This window comes from Sander lucioperca, chromosome 16 (genome assembly GCF_008315115.2).
Source record: "Sander lucioperca isolate FBNREF2018 chromosome 16, SLUC_FBN_1.2, whole genome shotgun sequence".
NCBI lineage: Eukaryota > Metazoa > Chordata > Actinopteri > Perciformes > Percidae > Sander > Sander lucioperca.
In genome coordinates, this window is record NC_050188.1 from 24,736,858 (window position 1) to 24,756,857 (window position 20,000).

General features: G+C 41.8%; 1 protein-coding gene across 1 annotated transcript; it reads right to left on the reverse strand.

Moving 5' to 3' along the window:
- Positions 1–9,702: 9,702 nt before the first annotated feature.
- Positions 9,703–17,047, reverse strand: LOC118493360 (toll-like receptor 13). The gene is made up of 3 exons (XM_035993001.1): positions 14,504–17,047; positions 11,570–11,687; positions 9,703–10,069 (listed from the first exon to the last, which is right to left on the reverse strand). Exons 1-3 carry the CDS (start codon positions 17,022–17,024, stop codon positions 9,829–9,831), a joined length of 2,880 nt encoding a protein of 959 aa, XP_035848894.1. The 5' UTR covers positions 17,025–17,047; the 3' UTR covers positions 9,703–9,828.
- Between the last annotated feature and the right edge of the window lie 2,953 nt (positions 17,048–20,000).

Consider the following 20,000-nt stretch of genomic DNA (forward strand, 5'->3'; position numbering starts at 1 on the left):
TGCTTAACATTGGCTTAGCAACTTTAAAAACTGTGTGTTAATTTTAATTATTGTAAAAAGTGTCTGCTAAATACAATAACCATAACCCTTCCCAAAAGCTACAATAAAACTGAGATGTATATGCCCTGGAGAAGAGCACCAATACAAGAGAAGCTAATTAAGCAATACAAGGAACACTGATGCTTGTATCAACACTGATTTTATAGATCACACAGACTTTTCAGCTAACCAACAGTTAGGTTACCTGACAGCTACTAACTTTAACTGCTTGTTGTCGTTATGACGTGAGGCGCACATAACACGCGCGCGCACACACACACACACACACACACACACACACACACACACACACACACCCTCACTCCCTCTCCTCGGCTTCAGGTAGTGCTGATGTTGAAGCAGCAACTACAGCCCCAAAATATGTCCAAGTTTTGACACATTTTGAGGAATCCGCCTGTAGATTGTTAATCTTTTTCTCCCATAATTTCTCTGCACCTCCCTTGCGCTTTGGTGGTCGTTTGTCCATTTTAACGTGGATGCTAAACTTCCAGCATAACTATTACAGCTCGTGTCTCAGGGCCGGGAGGCGTGGCCATAGTGGGATTCGTTGGATTTGATTGGGTCAGGCCATTGCCAATAAAGAAAATTAACCAATGGGCCGCTAGGAGTTCCTTATGGGCCGGTGCGCCCAAAAAATAAATAAAAAAAGGCCTATTTATATCGGCGATTCGGCCCAAAAGTGCGTCGGCCCACCGGGAAGATGCCCGGTATGCCAGATGGCCAGTCCAGCCCTGTTGGCCGCGGGGTCAACGTGTGATCACACTGATGAATCCTCGACTTACTTTACTTACTCAACTACAAAAAACTGCCAACAGTGGAGAGTACAACACCTAGAAGTACAAACTGACTTTATGTACTTCATGTTCCGTAAGCTCATTGGAAGAGTAGGTGTGTGTGTGTGTGTGTGTGTGTGTGTGTGTGTGTGTGTGTGTGTGTGTATGTGAGAGAGACGTTACTGTTCGTTACTGTATCTGTCCATCATTGTATAAAGCCTGCCCTCACAATTTGATTGGTCCGAACAGCTTTTGTTCGGAGCATAATTGCTCCTCAACGGATCAAGTCCAGACCGAACTTCCCGACCTCTCGAATGTTGTGGGCGGGGCTAAGTTCGGCTGGCATCCAGGCTAACTCGCAAGTCATCTTGTCATTGACTTTACTTTGGCGTTGTTTTCCGTGGTGGCCACACAGAATTTTCACACATTCCGCGTCACCACCACGTAATGCGCTGTAAAAAGTTTGTGATCATTTCACAGAATTCTGTGAGACCAGGCTGGAAAAAAGATGAAGAAGAGATGATGAGTGACCAATGGTCAACAGTGTCAAAAATAGAGCCATTACCAAAGTTTTATCCTGGTCATCTTTCTTCGGTCTTCAGATAAAAAGTGTCACATCCAACTCCCGCTCTTAGGTCATGTTTTGTCTTTATGCACTTACTTCCTGTTTAATTTTGTTAACTCACTGTCTGTCTCTGTTGTAGGTCACTTCTCTTCCCGTCTTTGTCTGCCTTCCTGCCTGTGTGATTACCTTCCCTTCTCAAATGTGTACCACCTGTGTGTAATCGTCTCCCGCTGCCTCAGTGTATAGGAAACGTGACACGCGCGACACGATCCCCGGTCTCCTGGGTGAAAGTCTTGTGTTTGACCCATCCACCACTCCAACCAACCTCCCTACGTGGATTTTCGGGCTTTCATACTACTCGCTACCGTAGTCACTGACTCTGATTTGCATGTAGCTAGGGGAAACTGACTGACTACAATCACATCTATGACTTGGGGGTCAGCCCAATGGTCCCACAGCCCTATGTTCCTACAACCCTATGGTCCCACATTTCAAAGATTTTTTTTAAAATTGGGCCCTATGTTCCCATATTTCTAGGAAAACTAGGAAACTCTGTACTTTTTAGCGTACCAACCGGATTAGGCCAGTACTACCGGGGATCAATTCAGGTAAAATCAATCTGTGTCTAATCTCAGTACCTGAGAGTTCATACGTAAGCGCGATCTCCTTATTCCTCTCTGCATATTTCACAGATAGCGGGGCTCAGCTCTGACACACACACAGAGATCTGTGGAGCAGATGGAGCAAACTACGTCGGCTCTGCAGCTTGTTCAAGTCGCAGCGAGTCACGTTAATGCCAATAAAGCCGTTCCCAGTGTGGTTACACTTTTCAAAACGCCGCGGAGACAGCGTCCGCTGCAATATAATATAACAACACATTCTCACTCCCATCGCATCAACTTAGGAAAAGAACAACTGGGAAAGGGACGGTTGTGTTTAGGAAAAGAACAACGAGGAAAGGAATCATCACTTGCGGGCCATGATTCCCGGTCTCCGGGGTGAAAGTCCTGTGTTGTTTGACCCATCCACCCCCCCAACCAACCTCCCTGCGCGGATTTTCGGCATTTCATACTACTCGCTACCATAGTCGTGTTGTGATCACGAAAGACACTTCCCATTGAAATATATTAGTTTAAAAAACATGCTCACCACCACGAAAAAAATGAGATAAACATGTCCGTGTACATGAAGCAATAGATTAAATAACGTGACCATTTCACAAACTGCCGTGAGACTGGGTTGTACCGGCAGTCCAGGGACAGCGGATGTAAAATAGCCTCCAGGATAATTCTGGTACATTTCACTTGTTTGTATTATTAGTGTGCATTGTCCCTGATAAATTAACGCTGGGACGGTGAGTCTCCATCTCATTTCGTTTGGTTTTTTCCGTCTGTCATGTCAGTCAGAAACTGATTTCTCTGAGTATCGTTAAACTTTTGCCGTATCCGGTCGGCAAAACTCCAAACACATCTTCCTTTAAGAATGACTTCAGTGCCATTCTTTGTTCTTTTCTCAAAGAAAAGCTTAACTCCAAATCTTCCAGAGAGAGAATTCCAAAGACTGCTGTTCGCCAGCAGCAGCAGCCATAAGCACGCCCACCGACTCTATACACGATGTGATTGGCCTGACTCGAGTTTGGATTTCCCAGCTCGCAAGCCAACGGGAAGTTGCTAGACGGACCCTGGCTGCAAATTACATTTGCTGCCGCTAGGGTGCGTCTAGATTTCTAGGCTAGATGTTGAATGGATCACAGACTGGTTTATGTCAAAGTTTAGTCAGGATACTGTTTTTTCAAATGCTATAAAATTGATTGAAACACCCAAAATTGAATGAAAGTAATCATTCATTTTACCTGCATAGAACGTTGTATGGAACACATAAAACATATATGCATGCATCCATGTTTATTTTCAGCAATTTGGTTGAAAAAAAAACATATTTCTGATTTAAAAAACTGTCAAATTTGACCCAAGGACAACACAAGGATTAATCCCTCTTCATTTTCTGTCCTCGAAACGGACACACATGCCTCGGTTTCACATGCCTCGCCAAAAACAACGTCCTCAACCCGCAGCCCCGTATCAGAGGTCCGCAGGATTTGCACGTCAGGGTCCGTGGCCTGATCCGCTGCAAGACAGTCGTAATCCAAACCAAGGTGGACAGCCCCCGCCACAGCCAAAACGCTGTCCTCCAAAACATAATCCAACGTACCTCGTTCCATACGTGCGAATGGGGCTACCATTGGCAGCTTCCATAGGGGGGCCGTGGCTGCCAGTCACCATGTCCAAACGGGATGCAGGCAGGACGCTCCTCTGTGCCCCCGTGTCGCACAGAAAACGCCATCCAGAGATGCTGTCGCGGATGAAAAGCAGCCTGACCACGCGGCCGACGCTCATGGCCATCACTAAGCGCCGGCCCCGGCGTTTCCCGTCACGCTGAAACTGCATGGCGAACAGCATTTGGTAGCTTTGGGTCCAAACTTTGCATGGTAAAAACACAAGCCTGAAGACTGTCTGGGGCCAGAAAACAGCTGCCGACGAGACATGGTTGCAGCGATGAGTGTGGAGTCGTCCACTTTCACAGGATCGATGTGCGCAGGAAAAATGTATCAGCCTCCTCAGCCAGTCTCCGACAGTCAGTGATCGTGGTGTTGGCTAGTGCAGCCCTTACCTGGGAAGGCAGCTGACGCAGGAAAAGCTCAATGAAGAGAAAATCCAGTCGGTGCTCCCCCATGAGATCCAGCATATGGTCCATGAGTTCGGACGGCTTGCTGTCACCCAGTCCTTGAAGGGAGAAAAGCCTGCCGGCCCTCTCAGCGTCTGACAGCTCAAACGTTTTCAACAGGTGAGTCTTGAGCGCCGTATATTTCTCAGCCGCCGGAGGAGTTTTTAGAAGGCTCACCACTCTGGATGCCATTGAATTTCCGAGAGCCGACACAACGTAGTAGTATTTCGTTGTATCTGCGGTGATATCCCGTAATGCGAATTGCGCCTCAGCCTGGGCGAACCACGCCGACGGCGATGCTTCCCAGAATTCCGGGAGCTTGAGAGAAACAGCATTAACGGACATGGTCGTGTCGCGTCACTGGATACGTCCAGCAGACTATCGTCAGGGTCACCAGTGTGGAATTGTAGTAATCTTGACAGAGACAACTTCTCACATTGAGCACACGAATGCGTGTCTCATTTATTTATAAAGGGAAAACAATTCATTCACAAAACGGTGCCGCCCAGCAACCAAACCCCCAGGTCCCACATGACGTCATCACATGCTTAAAGGGACCGCAATCCCTAAACAAACGTAATACACCCAACATATTACATTAAACAATAAAGGTGAATTATGTCTGTCACATTCACTACAAGGTATCACTTAAGCAATATTACACTCAAGGGTTTTATTTAATGTCATTATTGGCTTCTGCACTGAAGTGGTTGTTATTAGACATCATCAAGAGACCAACGTGTTATGGAAAGGTATAAATAAGTATTTATTTTTTACAAATAATATTTTAACGAGGTAAGTCACTTACTTAAGTAAACTTATAGTCACACATTTCTTTGACGCGTTCTGTGGATTGTTTCTCGGGCAGCAAAATTATAGCCGTAATTTACCGGGACTCCCAGACATAATCAAAACTGGGCTTTTTTCCGTTTTAGTTCCTTTTCAAGCTTTTGTATTGCTTTTGACTTTGGCATCTGAGGCTTTGATATTGTTGTAGCTTCCAGTAGTTTTCCTGATGTAAAGATGCCTGATCGTGCATTTTTCAGAGAAATTGGAGTTTGATTAGTTAGACTGAACACTGCTCACTTATGATGTATGAGGAACACATGCACACACGCACACGCACACACGCACACACACACACACACACACACACACACTCCCGACCAAGCGCAAGAATTTTAGCGTCAATAACAACCGCCAAAGACACCTGACCAAGCGTCTGTATTTGAAACGATGGGAGTGAGAATGTGTTGTTATATTACATTGCAGCAGACGCTGTCTGCGAGGCGTTTTGAAAAGTGTAACCATGCTTGGGACGGCTTTATTGGCATTAACGTGACTCGCTCCGACTTGAATGAGCTGCAAAGGCGACATAGTTTGCTCCATCTGCTCCACAGCTCTGTGCGAGTATCAGAGCTGTAAAATATGCAGAGAGAAATAAGGAGATTGCACTTACATATGACCGCTCAGGTAACGAGATTAGACATAGAATTATTTTACGTGAATTGGTCCCTGGTTGTACTGGCCTAATCCGGTTGGTACCCTAAAAAGTACAGAGTTTCGGTGCCCAAACCCACCCTAAACCCAACAATATCTGTTGGCCGTGATGAGGATGTTTCTCAAATCTTAACCAAGGTCTCATTTACACTCATCATTTCAGACATATCTGGATTAAATCCAGATGTGACACTTTTGTAAACAACTTTCCACATACTGGATATGAGTCAAAGTCAGTACCTGTGTTCCCAAATTTCTAAGATTTCTTTCCAAAATTAGGCCCTATATTCCCACATTTACTTTTTCATAAATGTGTATCATATTTTATCCCCCTAACCCTTTCTCCCTCTAACCCTAATCCTAATCCCTAACCCTATTCCTAAACTCTAACCCTAATCCTAACCCCTAACCCTAAAAAATGTTGTGGGAGGATAGGGCTTAAATTGAAGGGAAATGTAGGAACACAAGACCTAATTTTAAAAATGTCTCAGAAATGTGGGAACATAGGGCCTAATTTTCAGTGAAATAAAAAATCTTAGAAATGTGGGACCATAGGGCTGCAGGACCATAGGGCTGTGGGAACATAGGGCTGTGGGAACATAGGGCTGACCCCCAATTCACCGATGTGATTGCAGCCACTACTCCAGTCCAGAGAGGGCTGGTATGCACCTGAAGCTGTAAATGCCAAAAAGAGCCACAAGAGAAATAACTCATGCATTTTAGGTTAAGTGCATTATCAACACTTTAGCTAAACAGCCATGAATGCACACAGATGCATAAACTTTTACACATGGAAGACTTGCAAAGATGGACTACAAGTGAGATAAGTGTCATTGTCCAAATCTGTAATAATTGTCCAAAATATAAAAGGGTTTGGGGGTCAAACTTTTCACAAAACTTTTTGGACCCTTTTTCTGAAGTTTTTTTAGGCTTTTCTTTTTAGAGGTTTGTTTGGAGAATTTCTTCCACATTATTTTTTGCTATTTTCCAAAATTTTTTTTTGCTTCTTTTTCATTTTTTTGTTGTTGCTTTTTTCAACATTTTTTTTGCTTTTTTCAACGTTGATGAGTTTTGTTTTGGCAGTTTTTCTGAGTCTTTGTCTCCTTTTTTGAGTTTATTTTCGACAACTCTTTCAATGTTTTTGTTTCTTTTCTCAATCCTTGCAGACATGTCCCGAAATAGTTGAAGATCTCACCCCGGGAACGGGAAGCGACTGTTCAGTCTAAATAATGTGGCGGCTTCTACGGATGAGATGAGCGTAGCTATCGCGCAAGTTTTATCCGAATTAGAAAGTATTCCTTCATTGAAAGAAGAGCAAAAAATGGCACTGGAGGCTTTTCTTGGAGGAAAAGATGGTTTTGCTCTTCTCCCGACTGGTTTCAGCAAGAGTTTGATATATCGTTGATCTGATTGGGTGATTTGGTCCGTTTATCACCAACATAGGTGGTGCTAGACAGATGGTTTATCCAATCAGCTAACTAGTATTTTCGCCCCTTCCCAAAAGTTCTCCAATGTAAAGTTCCCAGATGGACATGACGAGCAAATGCGAAGCAATCCATCTGGCGGAGTCAGGTTAGTAAAAAACAGGAGGCAAGAACCTGAACCATTAAAAATTGATTTCATGATGAACAATACGGAGAAGAACAAGGAGAAAAGTCTCAAAGATTCATAGTGCTCTTATTGCAAGCTCAATGGTAAATGGCAAAGGTGGAAACAAGCTCTTCATTTAAATTTTAAATTTAAATTACATAAATGCTCTTTTTTGCTTTTTTAGCAATTAAGTGTAACGTTAATCGCACTACGGCCGCTTTCGACACGTTCTCACTCTCAACTCGATTGATTAATTAGACTGAACACTGTTCACTAATGATGTATGAAGAACACACGCACGTATGCACACACACAGACACACAAACACACACACGGAGACACACACACACACACGCACATACATACACACACACACACATACACACATACATACATATACACACACGCAGACACACACACATACACACACACATACACACATACACACATACACATGGTCTGATCAATACAGGCGTATTAAGGAAGTATTGACTAAGGAAATTAAAATTAAAGGTTTAATTAATCAGCGAGCAGCTGGCTGTGGCTGTTTCGGGGCTTTCTGATTGACCCTGAACCAGATTTATGTTCCTAATCAATAAGACAAAGTGGACCTGCTGTTAAATATACATCTGCTTTATGTTTCTATCAATAACACACTGTAATCACCACAACAGGTTTCTGCAGATGTTCTTTTAATTAGGGATGCACCAAAAACACTTATTTTCAGACCAAGTACGAGTACATTTGGATACTTTCCGGTACCGAGTACTGATATGAGTACTTAATAATACCATTACAGTTCTAACAATTTCTTTTAAAAACATGCATTATTTGCACCTGCAATGTATCATGACTTTACGAGGTGTACCTGAATGCACCATGAAGCACCACACACTTTACCGGACGAAATGCTTTCGTCCCGATTCGATCTTTTCACGATACATGGGCGCCGATTTGATTTGCGTTTAAAAAAAAAAAAAAAAATGACAAAAGTGTATAAAAAAAAAAGCAACAAAAACATTGGAGAAAGACACAAGAAGTTGTAAAAAGCAACAAAGATGTTGAAAAAAGCTAAACAAACAACAACAAACGAATGTGACAAAAAAGCAACATCTAGTAATACAGTCAAAGATATTTTACTTTTACCATGAAATATGTGAATAAACTCCTGATGTAATTCTTATTTCCAAGTGTGGCCCGTAGTGAAGTTGAGTTTGACCCCACACCCCCCGTGAATAGAAGAAATGTTTATCTGATTTTATTTTCTACCTAGTATAGTCGATAGGTAACTGGTTCTGTCAAGGCATGTTTGGTTTGTTTCTAGTGTGTGTTCTGTTGTAAAATGGCTTTAAAAAAACAATAAAAATATAGCCAATCCAATCCAACTTTATTTGTAAAGCACATTCAAAAACAACAGTTTAGCCAAAGTGCTGCACATTAAAAAAGCAACAAAGGATCACAATATTATGTAAAATTAATTAATAAAAGCCACACTTTAGACTGTTTAGGTTTAAGATTTGTGATCATTTTTAAGCAAGCTGTAAGCCAGTAGTAGGATAACTTCACCTGCTGCCAAGTGTACTAATTAGCATCACAAGCAATGATATATAAAGTGGTGTCGTTTTATGAGTATATATGTACATGAGCAGAGTATAGGTCGAGATACCTATAACCCTTAATGAAAAATAAAGAGTTGAACCCTTTTGTCTGAAGAAGGGACAGAGAGGGAAGGAGAGAGTTGAGCTCCTCTTGGTTAGAGGAGAGGGATGGAGGGGAGAGAGGGGGGAAGAGAGACCCTAACCCGAACCACCCTAACCCTTAACCCTAACCCCTAACCCTCACCCCTAATCCATATAAATTAGTATGTGTGGAAAATGCGGGAATGGAGAGCTTTAAAGGTCCCATGACATGGTGCTTTTTGGATGCTTTTATATAGGCCTTAGTGGTCCCCTAATACTGTATCTGAAGTCTCTTTTATATAGGCCTTAGTGGTCCCCTAATACTGTATCTGAAGTCTCTTTACCGAATTTCAGCCTTGGTGCAGAATTACAGCCACTAGAGCCAGTCCCACAATGAGCCTTCATTAGGAGGTGCCATTTCTGTGTCTGTAGCGATTGAGGAGGAGAGAGGTGGGGGGGCAAGGCGGAGGGTGGGGGTGTGGCCTTGACCAATTACCACTTTGCTCATTTGAAAGCCATGATGTCTCTCTCTCATGGGTTGGCCAAATTCTCTGGGCGGGCAAAGCAGAGAAAGGGGAGGTAACCTTGCTTGTTATGACCTCATAACAAGCAAGATTCAAGACCGTCTCATCTGAGCTTACTTTTTCTCAAAGGCAGAACAGGATACCCAGGGCTCGGTTTACACCTATCACCATTTCAAGGCAATTGGGGACCATAGGCAGGCTGGGGGAACTCATGTTAATGTTAGAAAACCTCATAAAGTGAAATTTTCATGCCATGGGACCTTTAAGTGAATGCATTGGCCCGCTTTTCTGCCTTAGGCTTCCCAGTTCAACAGATGAAGCAAGGGAAGCCATCGAGATAACTTTCTCATTCCCTAACCCCCTAAACCTAACCCTTTCCAACATTTTTGTAGCTTTTTTCCAGCTGATGTTTCTCAGCGTCCTGCCAGTCCAGTGAGCAGGTCAGCGGTCTCGGTGGGAGCGTCCCCCGTCTCCAGAGCTCTCCCTACGTTCTGCCAGAAGACTCCCGTGTGTTGGCTGGCCTGGGGCCAACTCAGGTAGGTGCGTTTCTTCACCATCTTCCTCATGCGGTAGTACGGAGACAGCTGGTGGGCCGGGATCTCCTCCAGAAACAGCAGGACCAACACATCCTTCTGCTCGTCGAACAGACGGAAGCTGCAACAACACATACAGTGGTGGAATGTAACTAAGTACATTTACTCCAGTACTGTACTTAAGTACAAATGTTGAGGTACTTGTACTTTCCTTGAGTCTTTTCTTTTCATGCCACTTTCTAGTTCTACTCCGCAACATTTCAGAGGGAAATATTGTACTTTTTACTCCACTACATTCTTCTGACTGTTGTAGTTACTAGTTACTTTATTTTCTAGTTTCTTCACACATTAAGATTCCTGCACACAAAACACATGTAGTTTATCAAATCTGATTTTTTATTCTAAAGTAAACTAGCCAACAATGTAACAGCCTACAAGTCCAGCTGAGATGATCAGACCATTAAACACACAACTGTTTGGATCCTTTACACTTTCTACAATTGGAGGAGAGTTCTTTCCTTTTAATATTTTAACTACACGTTCCTGATAATACTTAAACTTTACTTTACTTTTACTTAAGTATCATTTTCAATGCAGGACTTTAACTTGTATTAGTATTAGTACTTAAATAATGGATGTGAATACTTTGTCCACTACTGGACAGCACAGTGAGGACAAATCAGAGGACTGAAGCAGTTTGGGAGGCTGTGAGTGAAGAGTACGGGTTGGGTATCATTTCGATTTTTATGATTCCGATGCCGAATCTATTCTTGAAAAACTGAAAAAAAAAATTTAAATTGAAAATTATTCAAATTTAACAATATATTAACATTTTAAAGTACTTAAATATATAATAATTATAGTATTTTACGTCCATTTTGGTGAGCCCAGAGGGAAAATATGGCATTTCAAAAGTAGCCTACATTTACGGTAGCTTGCTAACGGTAGACTACAGAGAAAGTGTGATATTTTTACGTCCGTTTCGGAGCGACAGAGAGAAAATATTTCAGTCGACACATTAAGTGGAACCAAAATGAGGAACCGAAATTTGCGTTCTAATCCAGTCTGATTCCTTCCCAACCCTAGTTAAACCTAGTGAAGAGAGAGGTGAAACCTTCCCTTTCCGGTTTACCTCACAGGACTTTATTTCGGTAAATATATGTATGTTAGTGAATAGCAAAAACAAAAGAAATAAACAAAAACTGGTGAAATCTTGCCAATGGCACCAAATTGGTTAGAGCCAGCTGTTTGGGAAATAATATGTATAGTAGTGAATGGGGAGAGACTAGTTATTTTTTATTCTGTTACTTACTGTATAGTAAGTAGTAAGTAAGTAATTACAAACAGTAATTATTGTCTAATTACTTATTTTCACAGTCTGATACTTCAACAGTTTTACCACAAACTGAGACTTTCTTAATTTGCTAAATTCATTTTTAAACTGACGAACACCATATGTGTAATTCATGGCTCAATTCAAACAATATCGAAAAAGTATTTGCCTCTCCCCGTTCACCAACGGACTTATTTTTACTGAAATAATGTCCCATAGTGGTCCAAAGGAAGGAGGGGACTTTGCATCTATAGAGCAGGAGGTTCTGATGGATGTGAGCGCCCCCACCTGGCCATCTGGATCTCTCTGGAGCACCACTCGCTCTGCAGGTAATGCCGGGTGATCACACAGATGGTCTTCCTGCTGCCGTATATGGCGTCCGTAATGTTCTCTACGATCGGTTTACCTGTGGAGAGTTCAGACACACCTGTGATATCATCAACTGCATATTTAAGACATCTTATGCGTTTGTGTTTTACAACCAACAGGGTCAAGGGAACGATAACGTCATTCATGATACAATGATGATCGAAAGGGCAAGTGGGTTGTTATGGCGTTACATTCTTTTGACTTGCCCCTTACATCAGGTCGAGGCGATGTTCACTGCAGCTTCTACACACCTTCGACCCAGATTGATATTTTAACCCTTGTGTCGTCTTCTCGTCGGCAGCTTTTTGTCATTCTGAGTCAAAATGAAAAACTTTTGTGGCTTTTTTGACATTTTGAAGATTTTTTTTTTGTCACTTTTTCCGATGTCTTTGTCAATTTTAGTTTTTAGTTTTTAGGTTGTTTTTTTTTTTACATTTTTGTTGTTTGTTGTTTTTATCACCAACAGGAAAAAACCTGGGTAGTGAAAAAGCAGCTCTTGTCCCTCCCTCATTACCACCACTGAGGTGCCCTTGAGCAAAGCACCTTAACCTCCAACCACTCCAGTGATGCTGCTCAGTGGCCAACAGATCAGACTGTGGTTGTATTGGGCAGCTTCCAGGTATGAATGTGTAACTGTCTGAATGTGACAGGTCCTCTTTGCAAATGAGAAAATTGTTCTCAATCGACTTACCTGGATAAATAAAGGTTAAAAAAAATATTTTCGATTTTTTTTTTTTTAAGTTTTTCTTGTTTTGCATTGAACTGATCATTTATTTTACACTAAAGAACGTTGTATGGAACCATCCACGTTATTTAATTTTTTCGACAATTTGTCGAAAGAAACACAAATTTTTGATATAGAGTCTTTACCAGACATACAGACAAAGAAAGCTGCAAAAAGAAAAAAGAGATCTGAAACATCTCAGATGCAAATACTATAACTATATATACAGTATATATATATAAACTGTATGTGCTCTGCCTTCACAACATCTCTGACAGGAAGAAGATAAGAAGAAGAGGAACAGAGGACACAGACAAACTTAAAAGATTAGTCTAAATGTCATTAGATAAAAAGAAAAACAAGAAAATATAATTTCAAACAATTACCTCCCAATACTTAAACAGTAACGTTTTTTTTTTTCAACCTAGGACCTATTTTCCTATGTTTTTGTGTGTAAGTGACTGATAGGAATAACAATCTTTAAGACTGGTCCAGTATTGTGACCGGCAGCCATTGACCGGGCTGCAATGTAACCCTACAGGACAAATATTCACCGTCAGATAGCGTCCACTAAAAGTTCTGTTTTTGCCGCTGACAGACTCAGATTATTATTCTAAGTGTCTGACAACATTATGGAAAGGATCCCTACAGAGAAAGACCTTTTAGTTAAAAAGTAAGATCCTTTTAGTTTAACATGAAACAGCCCCGAAATCATCATCACCAAACTCCACCAGACTCCATGTAAATAATCAGTAGGATGCACCGATCCAGGATTTGGCTTCAGTTTCAGCTGAATATTAGGCTTTTTGACGGGGTTGGGTTTTTGCCGAATCGTTTAATTTTTTTTCCACCGAACCCTACGCTTGCACTACGCGCGCTACGCTGGTCAACGTAATGATGGCGCCGTTGATTACGGGAAGGTGTTTACGTAGGTGGAGCGTTCAATGCAGTAGGCTGTGAGAAAGTGAAAATGGAACTGGTGAGCAGAAAAAGTTGTTTGGCAGTACTTTCAGTCAAAAGAAGGCCATTCAAGTCCAGCTACATGTTCAATTTGCAATGCTGATTAGTCTTGTGGTGGCGAGGACCCTAAACACTACACAACATCACCGCTGTTACAACATCTGGTATGAAACATCTGGAAGAATACGAGTTGTGCATGAAGGAATCTACAGACAGCAGCCAAAATGCTGCAACTTCAGGTACGGCAAAGGAAGGACAGTCATTGTTTACTTTACTTTATACTTTGTGTATGGACTGAGGATGGGAGGAGGATTCGGTATTCGGTTTCAGATTCTGCAGAATCTTAACCAGTGGATTCGTTATTCGGCCGAATACCCACCCCAAAAATCTGGATTTGGTGCATCCCTAGTTTTAGCGTGTATAGAGCCAGCATATCTCCACATGTAAATGGGTGAATTAAGGGTTTATTTCAACCAAACCAGAGTGGTGACTGTTGGAACAGTGGAAAGATGAACCAAGACGGCTTTTGATTTTTAGTTTTATTAAGTTTAATTGTTCACCATCTTCCTCTTGTGTAGGAGACAGCATCACTGACCAATGTGCTTCACTGCGCAGAGGCGAATCAGACGGCGGATGGCAGGTATGGGTGGTGGATGGGTCAAACAAACACAGGACATTCACCCTGGAGACTGGGTCCCGTTTAGGGTAAGGGTTTATTAACTTTACAGAACAAAAGGAGCTCCATCTCGTTCAGCGTCACGTGTGTAACCTTCAGGAAGTGAAGTAATGTTTGATTTTAACCCAAACTACCGTCTTTTTATCAACTTAAAATAAGTAGTTTAGGTGTCTAAACCTAACCAAACTGCGACAGTTTCAGTTCATGTGTTGAAAACTGTGACCGTTACGTGGGTCGTATTAAATGGGAGAAATAAACAACCTATATCCTCGTATGGTTTGGAGGACCTGTTGGCCGTTTTAAGGATTTGAACAAAATATTTTTCTAGAGAGGACAGTGTCTGTATTGAAGTGGAAATTTAAGTGGCAAAACTAAAGTTTAGAGCAACGTCCAAAGCTGCTAAAATGCCGGTTTTGTGTGATAAATTCATGTTAAACAGCAGAAAAGGATAGAAATTCAGTAAGAGATGAAGACAGATACAGTAAAAGTGTACCTGGTTGTAAATCTCTGTGGTGCAGACAGAGTCTCCAGCCCTGCTCTCCTTCCAGCGCCGGAAGCATCTCTTGGTAAACCCAGGCCTTGTCGTGAACATTGTAGGAGATGAAGGCGTCGTAGCGATGATGAGCTCCCGCCTTTCTCTTCCTGCTGTCATATAGGAAGGCCCGGAAGAGGTGGTAGGCGTAGGCTAGCTGCCACCTTAGAAAGTGGTAGATGAAGGATGCGAGGAGTGTAAGAACAACCACACAAGTGCTGGAAATGAAGCAGAGGAAGCTGACGTCCATCCAACAGAACTGGATGTCAAAGTCCAGAAGCTTGTTTCCTTGTTCAGCCACAGGGAAGGAACATGTGTACTGGTAGGCATTAACAACCTGAGTTTGCTTGTTGTTCTTCACCCATTGGATAAAGCCAGCGTTAGAGCAGTCACAAGTGAAAGGGTTGTTTTGCAGATCGAGGTATGTTAGAGCAGGGAGAAACTGGAAGACTGTCTCATTGATCACGGTTATCTCATTGTCACTTAGTTTCAAACATTTGAGTGCAGACAGATTGGACTGGAACAGAAAGTCCAAAGACTTGATCTTACTTTCGGAGAAATCGAGAACCTGCAGGTGCGGCATTGGCTGAAACAGTCCAGGATCCAAGTCTGACAAATCAGTCTGTCTGATTGTTAAACTCTTGAGCTGGCAATTGATTTGAAAAGTGTCCACATCTGGTGCAGAAATGTAGAAATTCTCAGCTGTGAAGTCCTCTAAATGTTTCATAGCCTGCAGCATTTCTGATGGTATGTCAAAGGGAAAACCAATGTGATAACCCTTGCATATTACTGTGAGAACTTTCATAGATTTTAAATGAAAGAAATCTTTATAATAAAAAATCGGTTGAGGACCTTTGAAACCGTCATTAATGAAGTCAATTGTAAGATTTTCCAACTGTTGTAAACCTGTGAATTTATTTTCAAATTTGAGTGGAGGAGATACACTTAGGTTACTTAGGTTATTCAATCCATTGAAAGCCTTATGTTTCCACACCACATTCAAACGTTTTAAGGACCCTAAACTTTGGAAATCCCCCTTTTCAAGAATAAGTAAAAAGTTGTTGCTCAGATCCAAGAACTCAAGCTTCTTCAGGCCTATTTTGAAGGCGCCTCCTAATGTCCACAGCAGGTTGTCACTCATATCTAAAACCTTCAGGTCATTAAGACTTTCAAAGACGCATCTTTCCAATTTGGCAATGTGGTTGGTGTGCAGATCAAGCTCTCTGAGGCGCGTTGTGTTTGTGAAATCCTCACAGCTCAACTCAGAGATCATATTATCACCAATATTTAGGATTTCGAGAGAGGAGAGAGTCCGAATGTCATCGGGCACCTTGGTGAGAAGGTTGGTCTCTAAAGTTAGAAACCTCAGTTGCTCCATCAGTCGAATCGAGCCTTTAGACAGTTCAGTCATGGAAGTAGACGACAAGTCAAGCTCACTGAGCTCAGAGCAAGCTACAAGCTTTACACTTAAATTGGGGACATGGTTCCAATACAGATCCAGCTTCTTAAGTGTCGGTATCTTGCAAACCGTAGCTAGGAGACCTTTGGCGATCCACTTCTCCATATAATTCAGTCTCAGATACATCAGTGAGTCGAGGCTCTGCAGGACTTTTCGGATCTCTTCGAAAGCAATCAACGGATAACTAAAATACAGCTGAGTTATGTTCCTGAGTAAAGTCTTGTCAGGTATGTCCCATTTCCAGCCGGCAACATGGCCACACCGAGAAAGGTCTATCATCTCAAGGTGAGGAAAGATCTGTGTTGTGATGCTGAACTTGTCAAACTTGTCATTATCCGAAACATCTAACACCTTCAGGCTTGAGGGCACATTCAGCAGCAGATCTTTGGTCTCAAAGGAGGGAAATAGATTACCTCTAATGCTCAGTTTCTGTATAAGTGGTAGCTGTAGGATGGGCTGAATGTCAGTGACTTGTTGGAGCTTGTTTGAGTCTAAAATCACGGTTTCTAATCTGGACAGGGGCAGAAAGGCCGAGGTATGAATGGACTGAATGTTGTTACCGGAGAGATCAAGCATGGTAAGGTGGGACAGTCCCTGAAAGAGGTTGCCTGTCAGGTCGGTGAGTTTGTTATTGGCCATGTGGAGGCTTGTTAATGCCACCAAATGGATGAAAGATCCATTGTCCACGTGAGCAATCTGATTTGTGTCCAGCCACAAAATTCTTAGCTTTGACAAGTCCCGGAAATCGTCCCGGTTGATCTGTTCGATCTGATTGTACCAAAGATACACTACACTCACATCTCTGGGTATGTCATCAGGGACAGTTACAAGTTTACGTTCCGAGCAATACAAAACAACATCGGCCAAGGCGTCTTTAGAATAATTGATGGAGCAGTTTTTCAGAGAATAAGCCAAGGAAGGGTTCAGATGATGCACGAGACAGAGAAGTAAGACAAGAAGTCTCTGTATGTAGTACAAAGACAATCCTCCCATTGCTGGCATGATGCTAACGTTTATGACCATTGCTGGAAGGAGTTACTGCAGGCAGAGATGTTTTTTATGTTGTTCAAGGAATCACATCTGTAGAGGAAAACACAACTCTTCTAAACCACATAAACCTATTCTGGTACAACCTCTAAATACAATTATGAACCTGAAAGTGAGCGCACGCACACACACACACACACACACACACACACACACACACACACACACACACACACACCCACAGACATACACACACACACACACACACACACAGACACACCATACGCTACCCCCATCATCACGTAATGGACGCCTATCAAAAAGATTGACACCAACGTTAAATATGAAGCCAGGATATAGTTATCTTAGCTTAGAAAAAGGAAAACAGCTAGCCTTGCTTAGCCTGTTCTAATGAACCATAGTTTCAAAATGCTACGTGTGTGTTCCTCAATGACTGCTGCTGTTTAAGAACGCAGCTAGCCACGTAAGAAGGAGGTCTGGGTGGATGGTTGGGTGTTACCATACAGGACTTTCTAAGCCAGGGAGTGGAGTTCGCTTCCCGGGGAAAACAAAAGATTTTCACTGAGGAAACGTGTTTTTTTGGGAATGTTTAATGCAAACCACAATTTTTTTCCTAAACTCAACTAGTCGTTTCGGTGCCTCAACTTAACTTTTGTTCGTTTCGTCGCTCACTTTTTTTGCCTAAACCAAACCGTAATCTGTGCCGAAACGGCCGGTTGCTCGCGGTGCTCTGTATCCGGCTCACAGTCACCTAATAACATCTACTACCGAGCTGTGACGGAGGTCTGTAGCTGGCGGCAGGAAGCTCTGTAGTGGCTTAAATAACTAGCATCTGCCGCTCTGCCTCACGGAGCTTTGTAGCTGATGTAAGGTGACCAGCCTGCAGTCTCCTAGTTTTTATAAATATATATATATAAAGCTTTATTGCAGACACAGGTCCATATAACACATAATACAGTATACATAGTATGAAAAGGAGATACAAAAATACATAAAAAATTGCATATTAACCTATAGGATACACAATAATACATAAAAATTGCATATGAGCCTATAGGATATATAGGCTATTGCACCAATGTCGTCTTAACCTAGAAGTGTATCTATAACAGCTTTTCAGAGGGCTGACTAGAGCTTCAATTATGTGGTTCTCTGACTTGTCCAAGCGACACATAAAACTAAACATCAATTGTCTTAAGAGTGCCTCACACGTTGGCACTCTATTGGACACAAACAAATGACTGGCACTATGCCACCTAGGAACACGGAGCATCAGTCTCATTGCATCATTGTATGCTACCTTGAGCCTCTGCATACTCTTTTTCTTATAATTAGACCACAATTGAGCAGTATATAACGGTGTGATTTAGGTTCTAAACAGAGAGCACTTCACAGAGTCAGAGCACATAGAGAACCTCCTTATAAGCATATTAGCTTGAGAGTACATTTTACAGGTCTTTATCATCCGTCCAGTCATCAGATATGACGTGTCCTAAATATTTAATTTCCTCACACACAGCAAGAGGACTATCTGACAAATAAAAAGTCGGAAAAGTTGATTTCCTGTCCTCATCACTTCTAACTATCATTATGTGACTTTTCTTAGCATTATACTTTACGTCATAATCTAGGCCATACTGAGAGCACACCTTCAGCATCTGCTGCAGCCCAGCACTATATGGACAGAGCAGGACCAGATCGTCTGCATACATTAGAAGATTAACAATAGTGTTGCCCACAAGACAGCCAGTTTGTAATCTACTTAGCTGATTTGATAATTCATCCATATAAACATTAAATAAAAGAGGAGACAAAATCCCTCCTTGCCGCACTCCGTTACTAACACAGAATGGAGCAGATACAACATTATCCCATTCAACCTGAAACGTTTGGTGAGCATACCAAAACTCTAAAATTCTCACTAGAAATTTAGGGACACCTCCACACACCACCACCTATCTAACAATTTTACAAACAATAGTTCATGATTAATACTATCAAATGCCTTTGACGCATCAATAAAGCATAGGAAAACAGATGAATTTAAGCTTGTGTACCTGAACACAATCTCTTTAAGAGCATATATACACAGGTCAGTTCCATGTTTTCTTTTGAACCCAAACTGATTGTCAGTAGTAAGGACATACATTTCTAGCTTTGTTAACAGTATTCTCTCCAGTACTTTAAACAAGATACTGGCTAATGCAATTGGTCGATAATTGTCAATGCTGTTGAGCTTACCAGCCTTGTCTTTAAGCACAGGTACTAATATTACAGACATAATATCATTTGGCAGAACACCATGAACCAGACAACCATTAAAGCATAAGGAGAGCAGAGGACAGAGCTTATGGCTGGCATATTTTAGATGTTCTGCAGTAATGCAATCCATACCACAGGCTTTGTTGTTATCCAACATATGAATGGCATCAAAAATATCCACTGCCCTAACTATCATGTCTGCTGAGAAATCAATATGTTCATAATTGATTCTAACTGAATTACTTTTAAGACACTTAAAAAGGTCACTGTAGTGCTGACACCAGAGCTCAGCTATTTTTTCTGGGCTACCGACCCCTTCAATATCAGCCGGTAACGTTGTTTTATTGTTATTCATAACTTTGACCTCTTGCCAAAAGTCAGTAAGTTTGTTATTCTGTAGCTTTTTGGCTAGTGAGTCTGCTCTCATCGTGTTCTCATTTTTCTTAATAAAACGAAGTGCATACTTAACTCTAGCATTTGTCAATTTTTTCCTATCTAGCAATAAACCATGTCTAGGCCTACCTGCCTCTGACCAGAGTCTAAAGGCCTCTCTTGCCTCAGCATACTTCTCAGCCACAAACTCATTCCACCTAGGTCTGATGTTAACTACCTTACATTTACTTTTACAAAAGGGTTCACTGGAAGTATTAAGAGATTCCACAATAACATCATACATAGCACAGAGTTTTTCAACATGTTGCACGTCCTTACAATTCATATTTGAACACA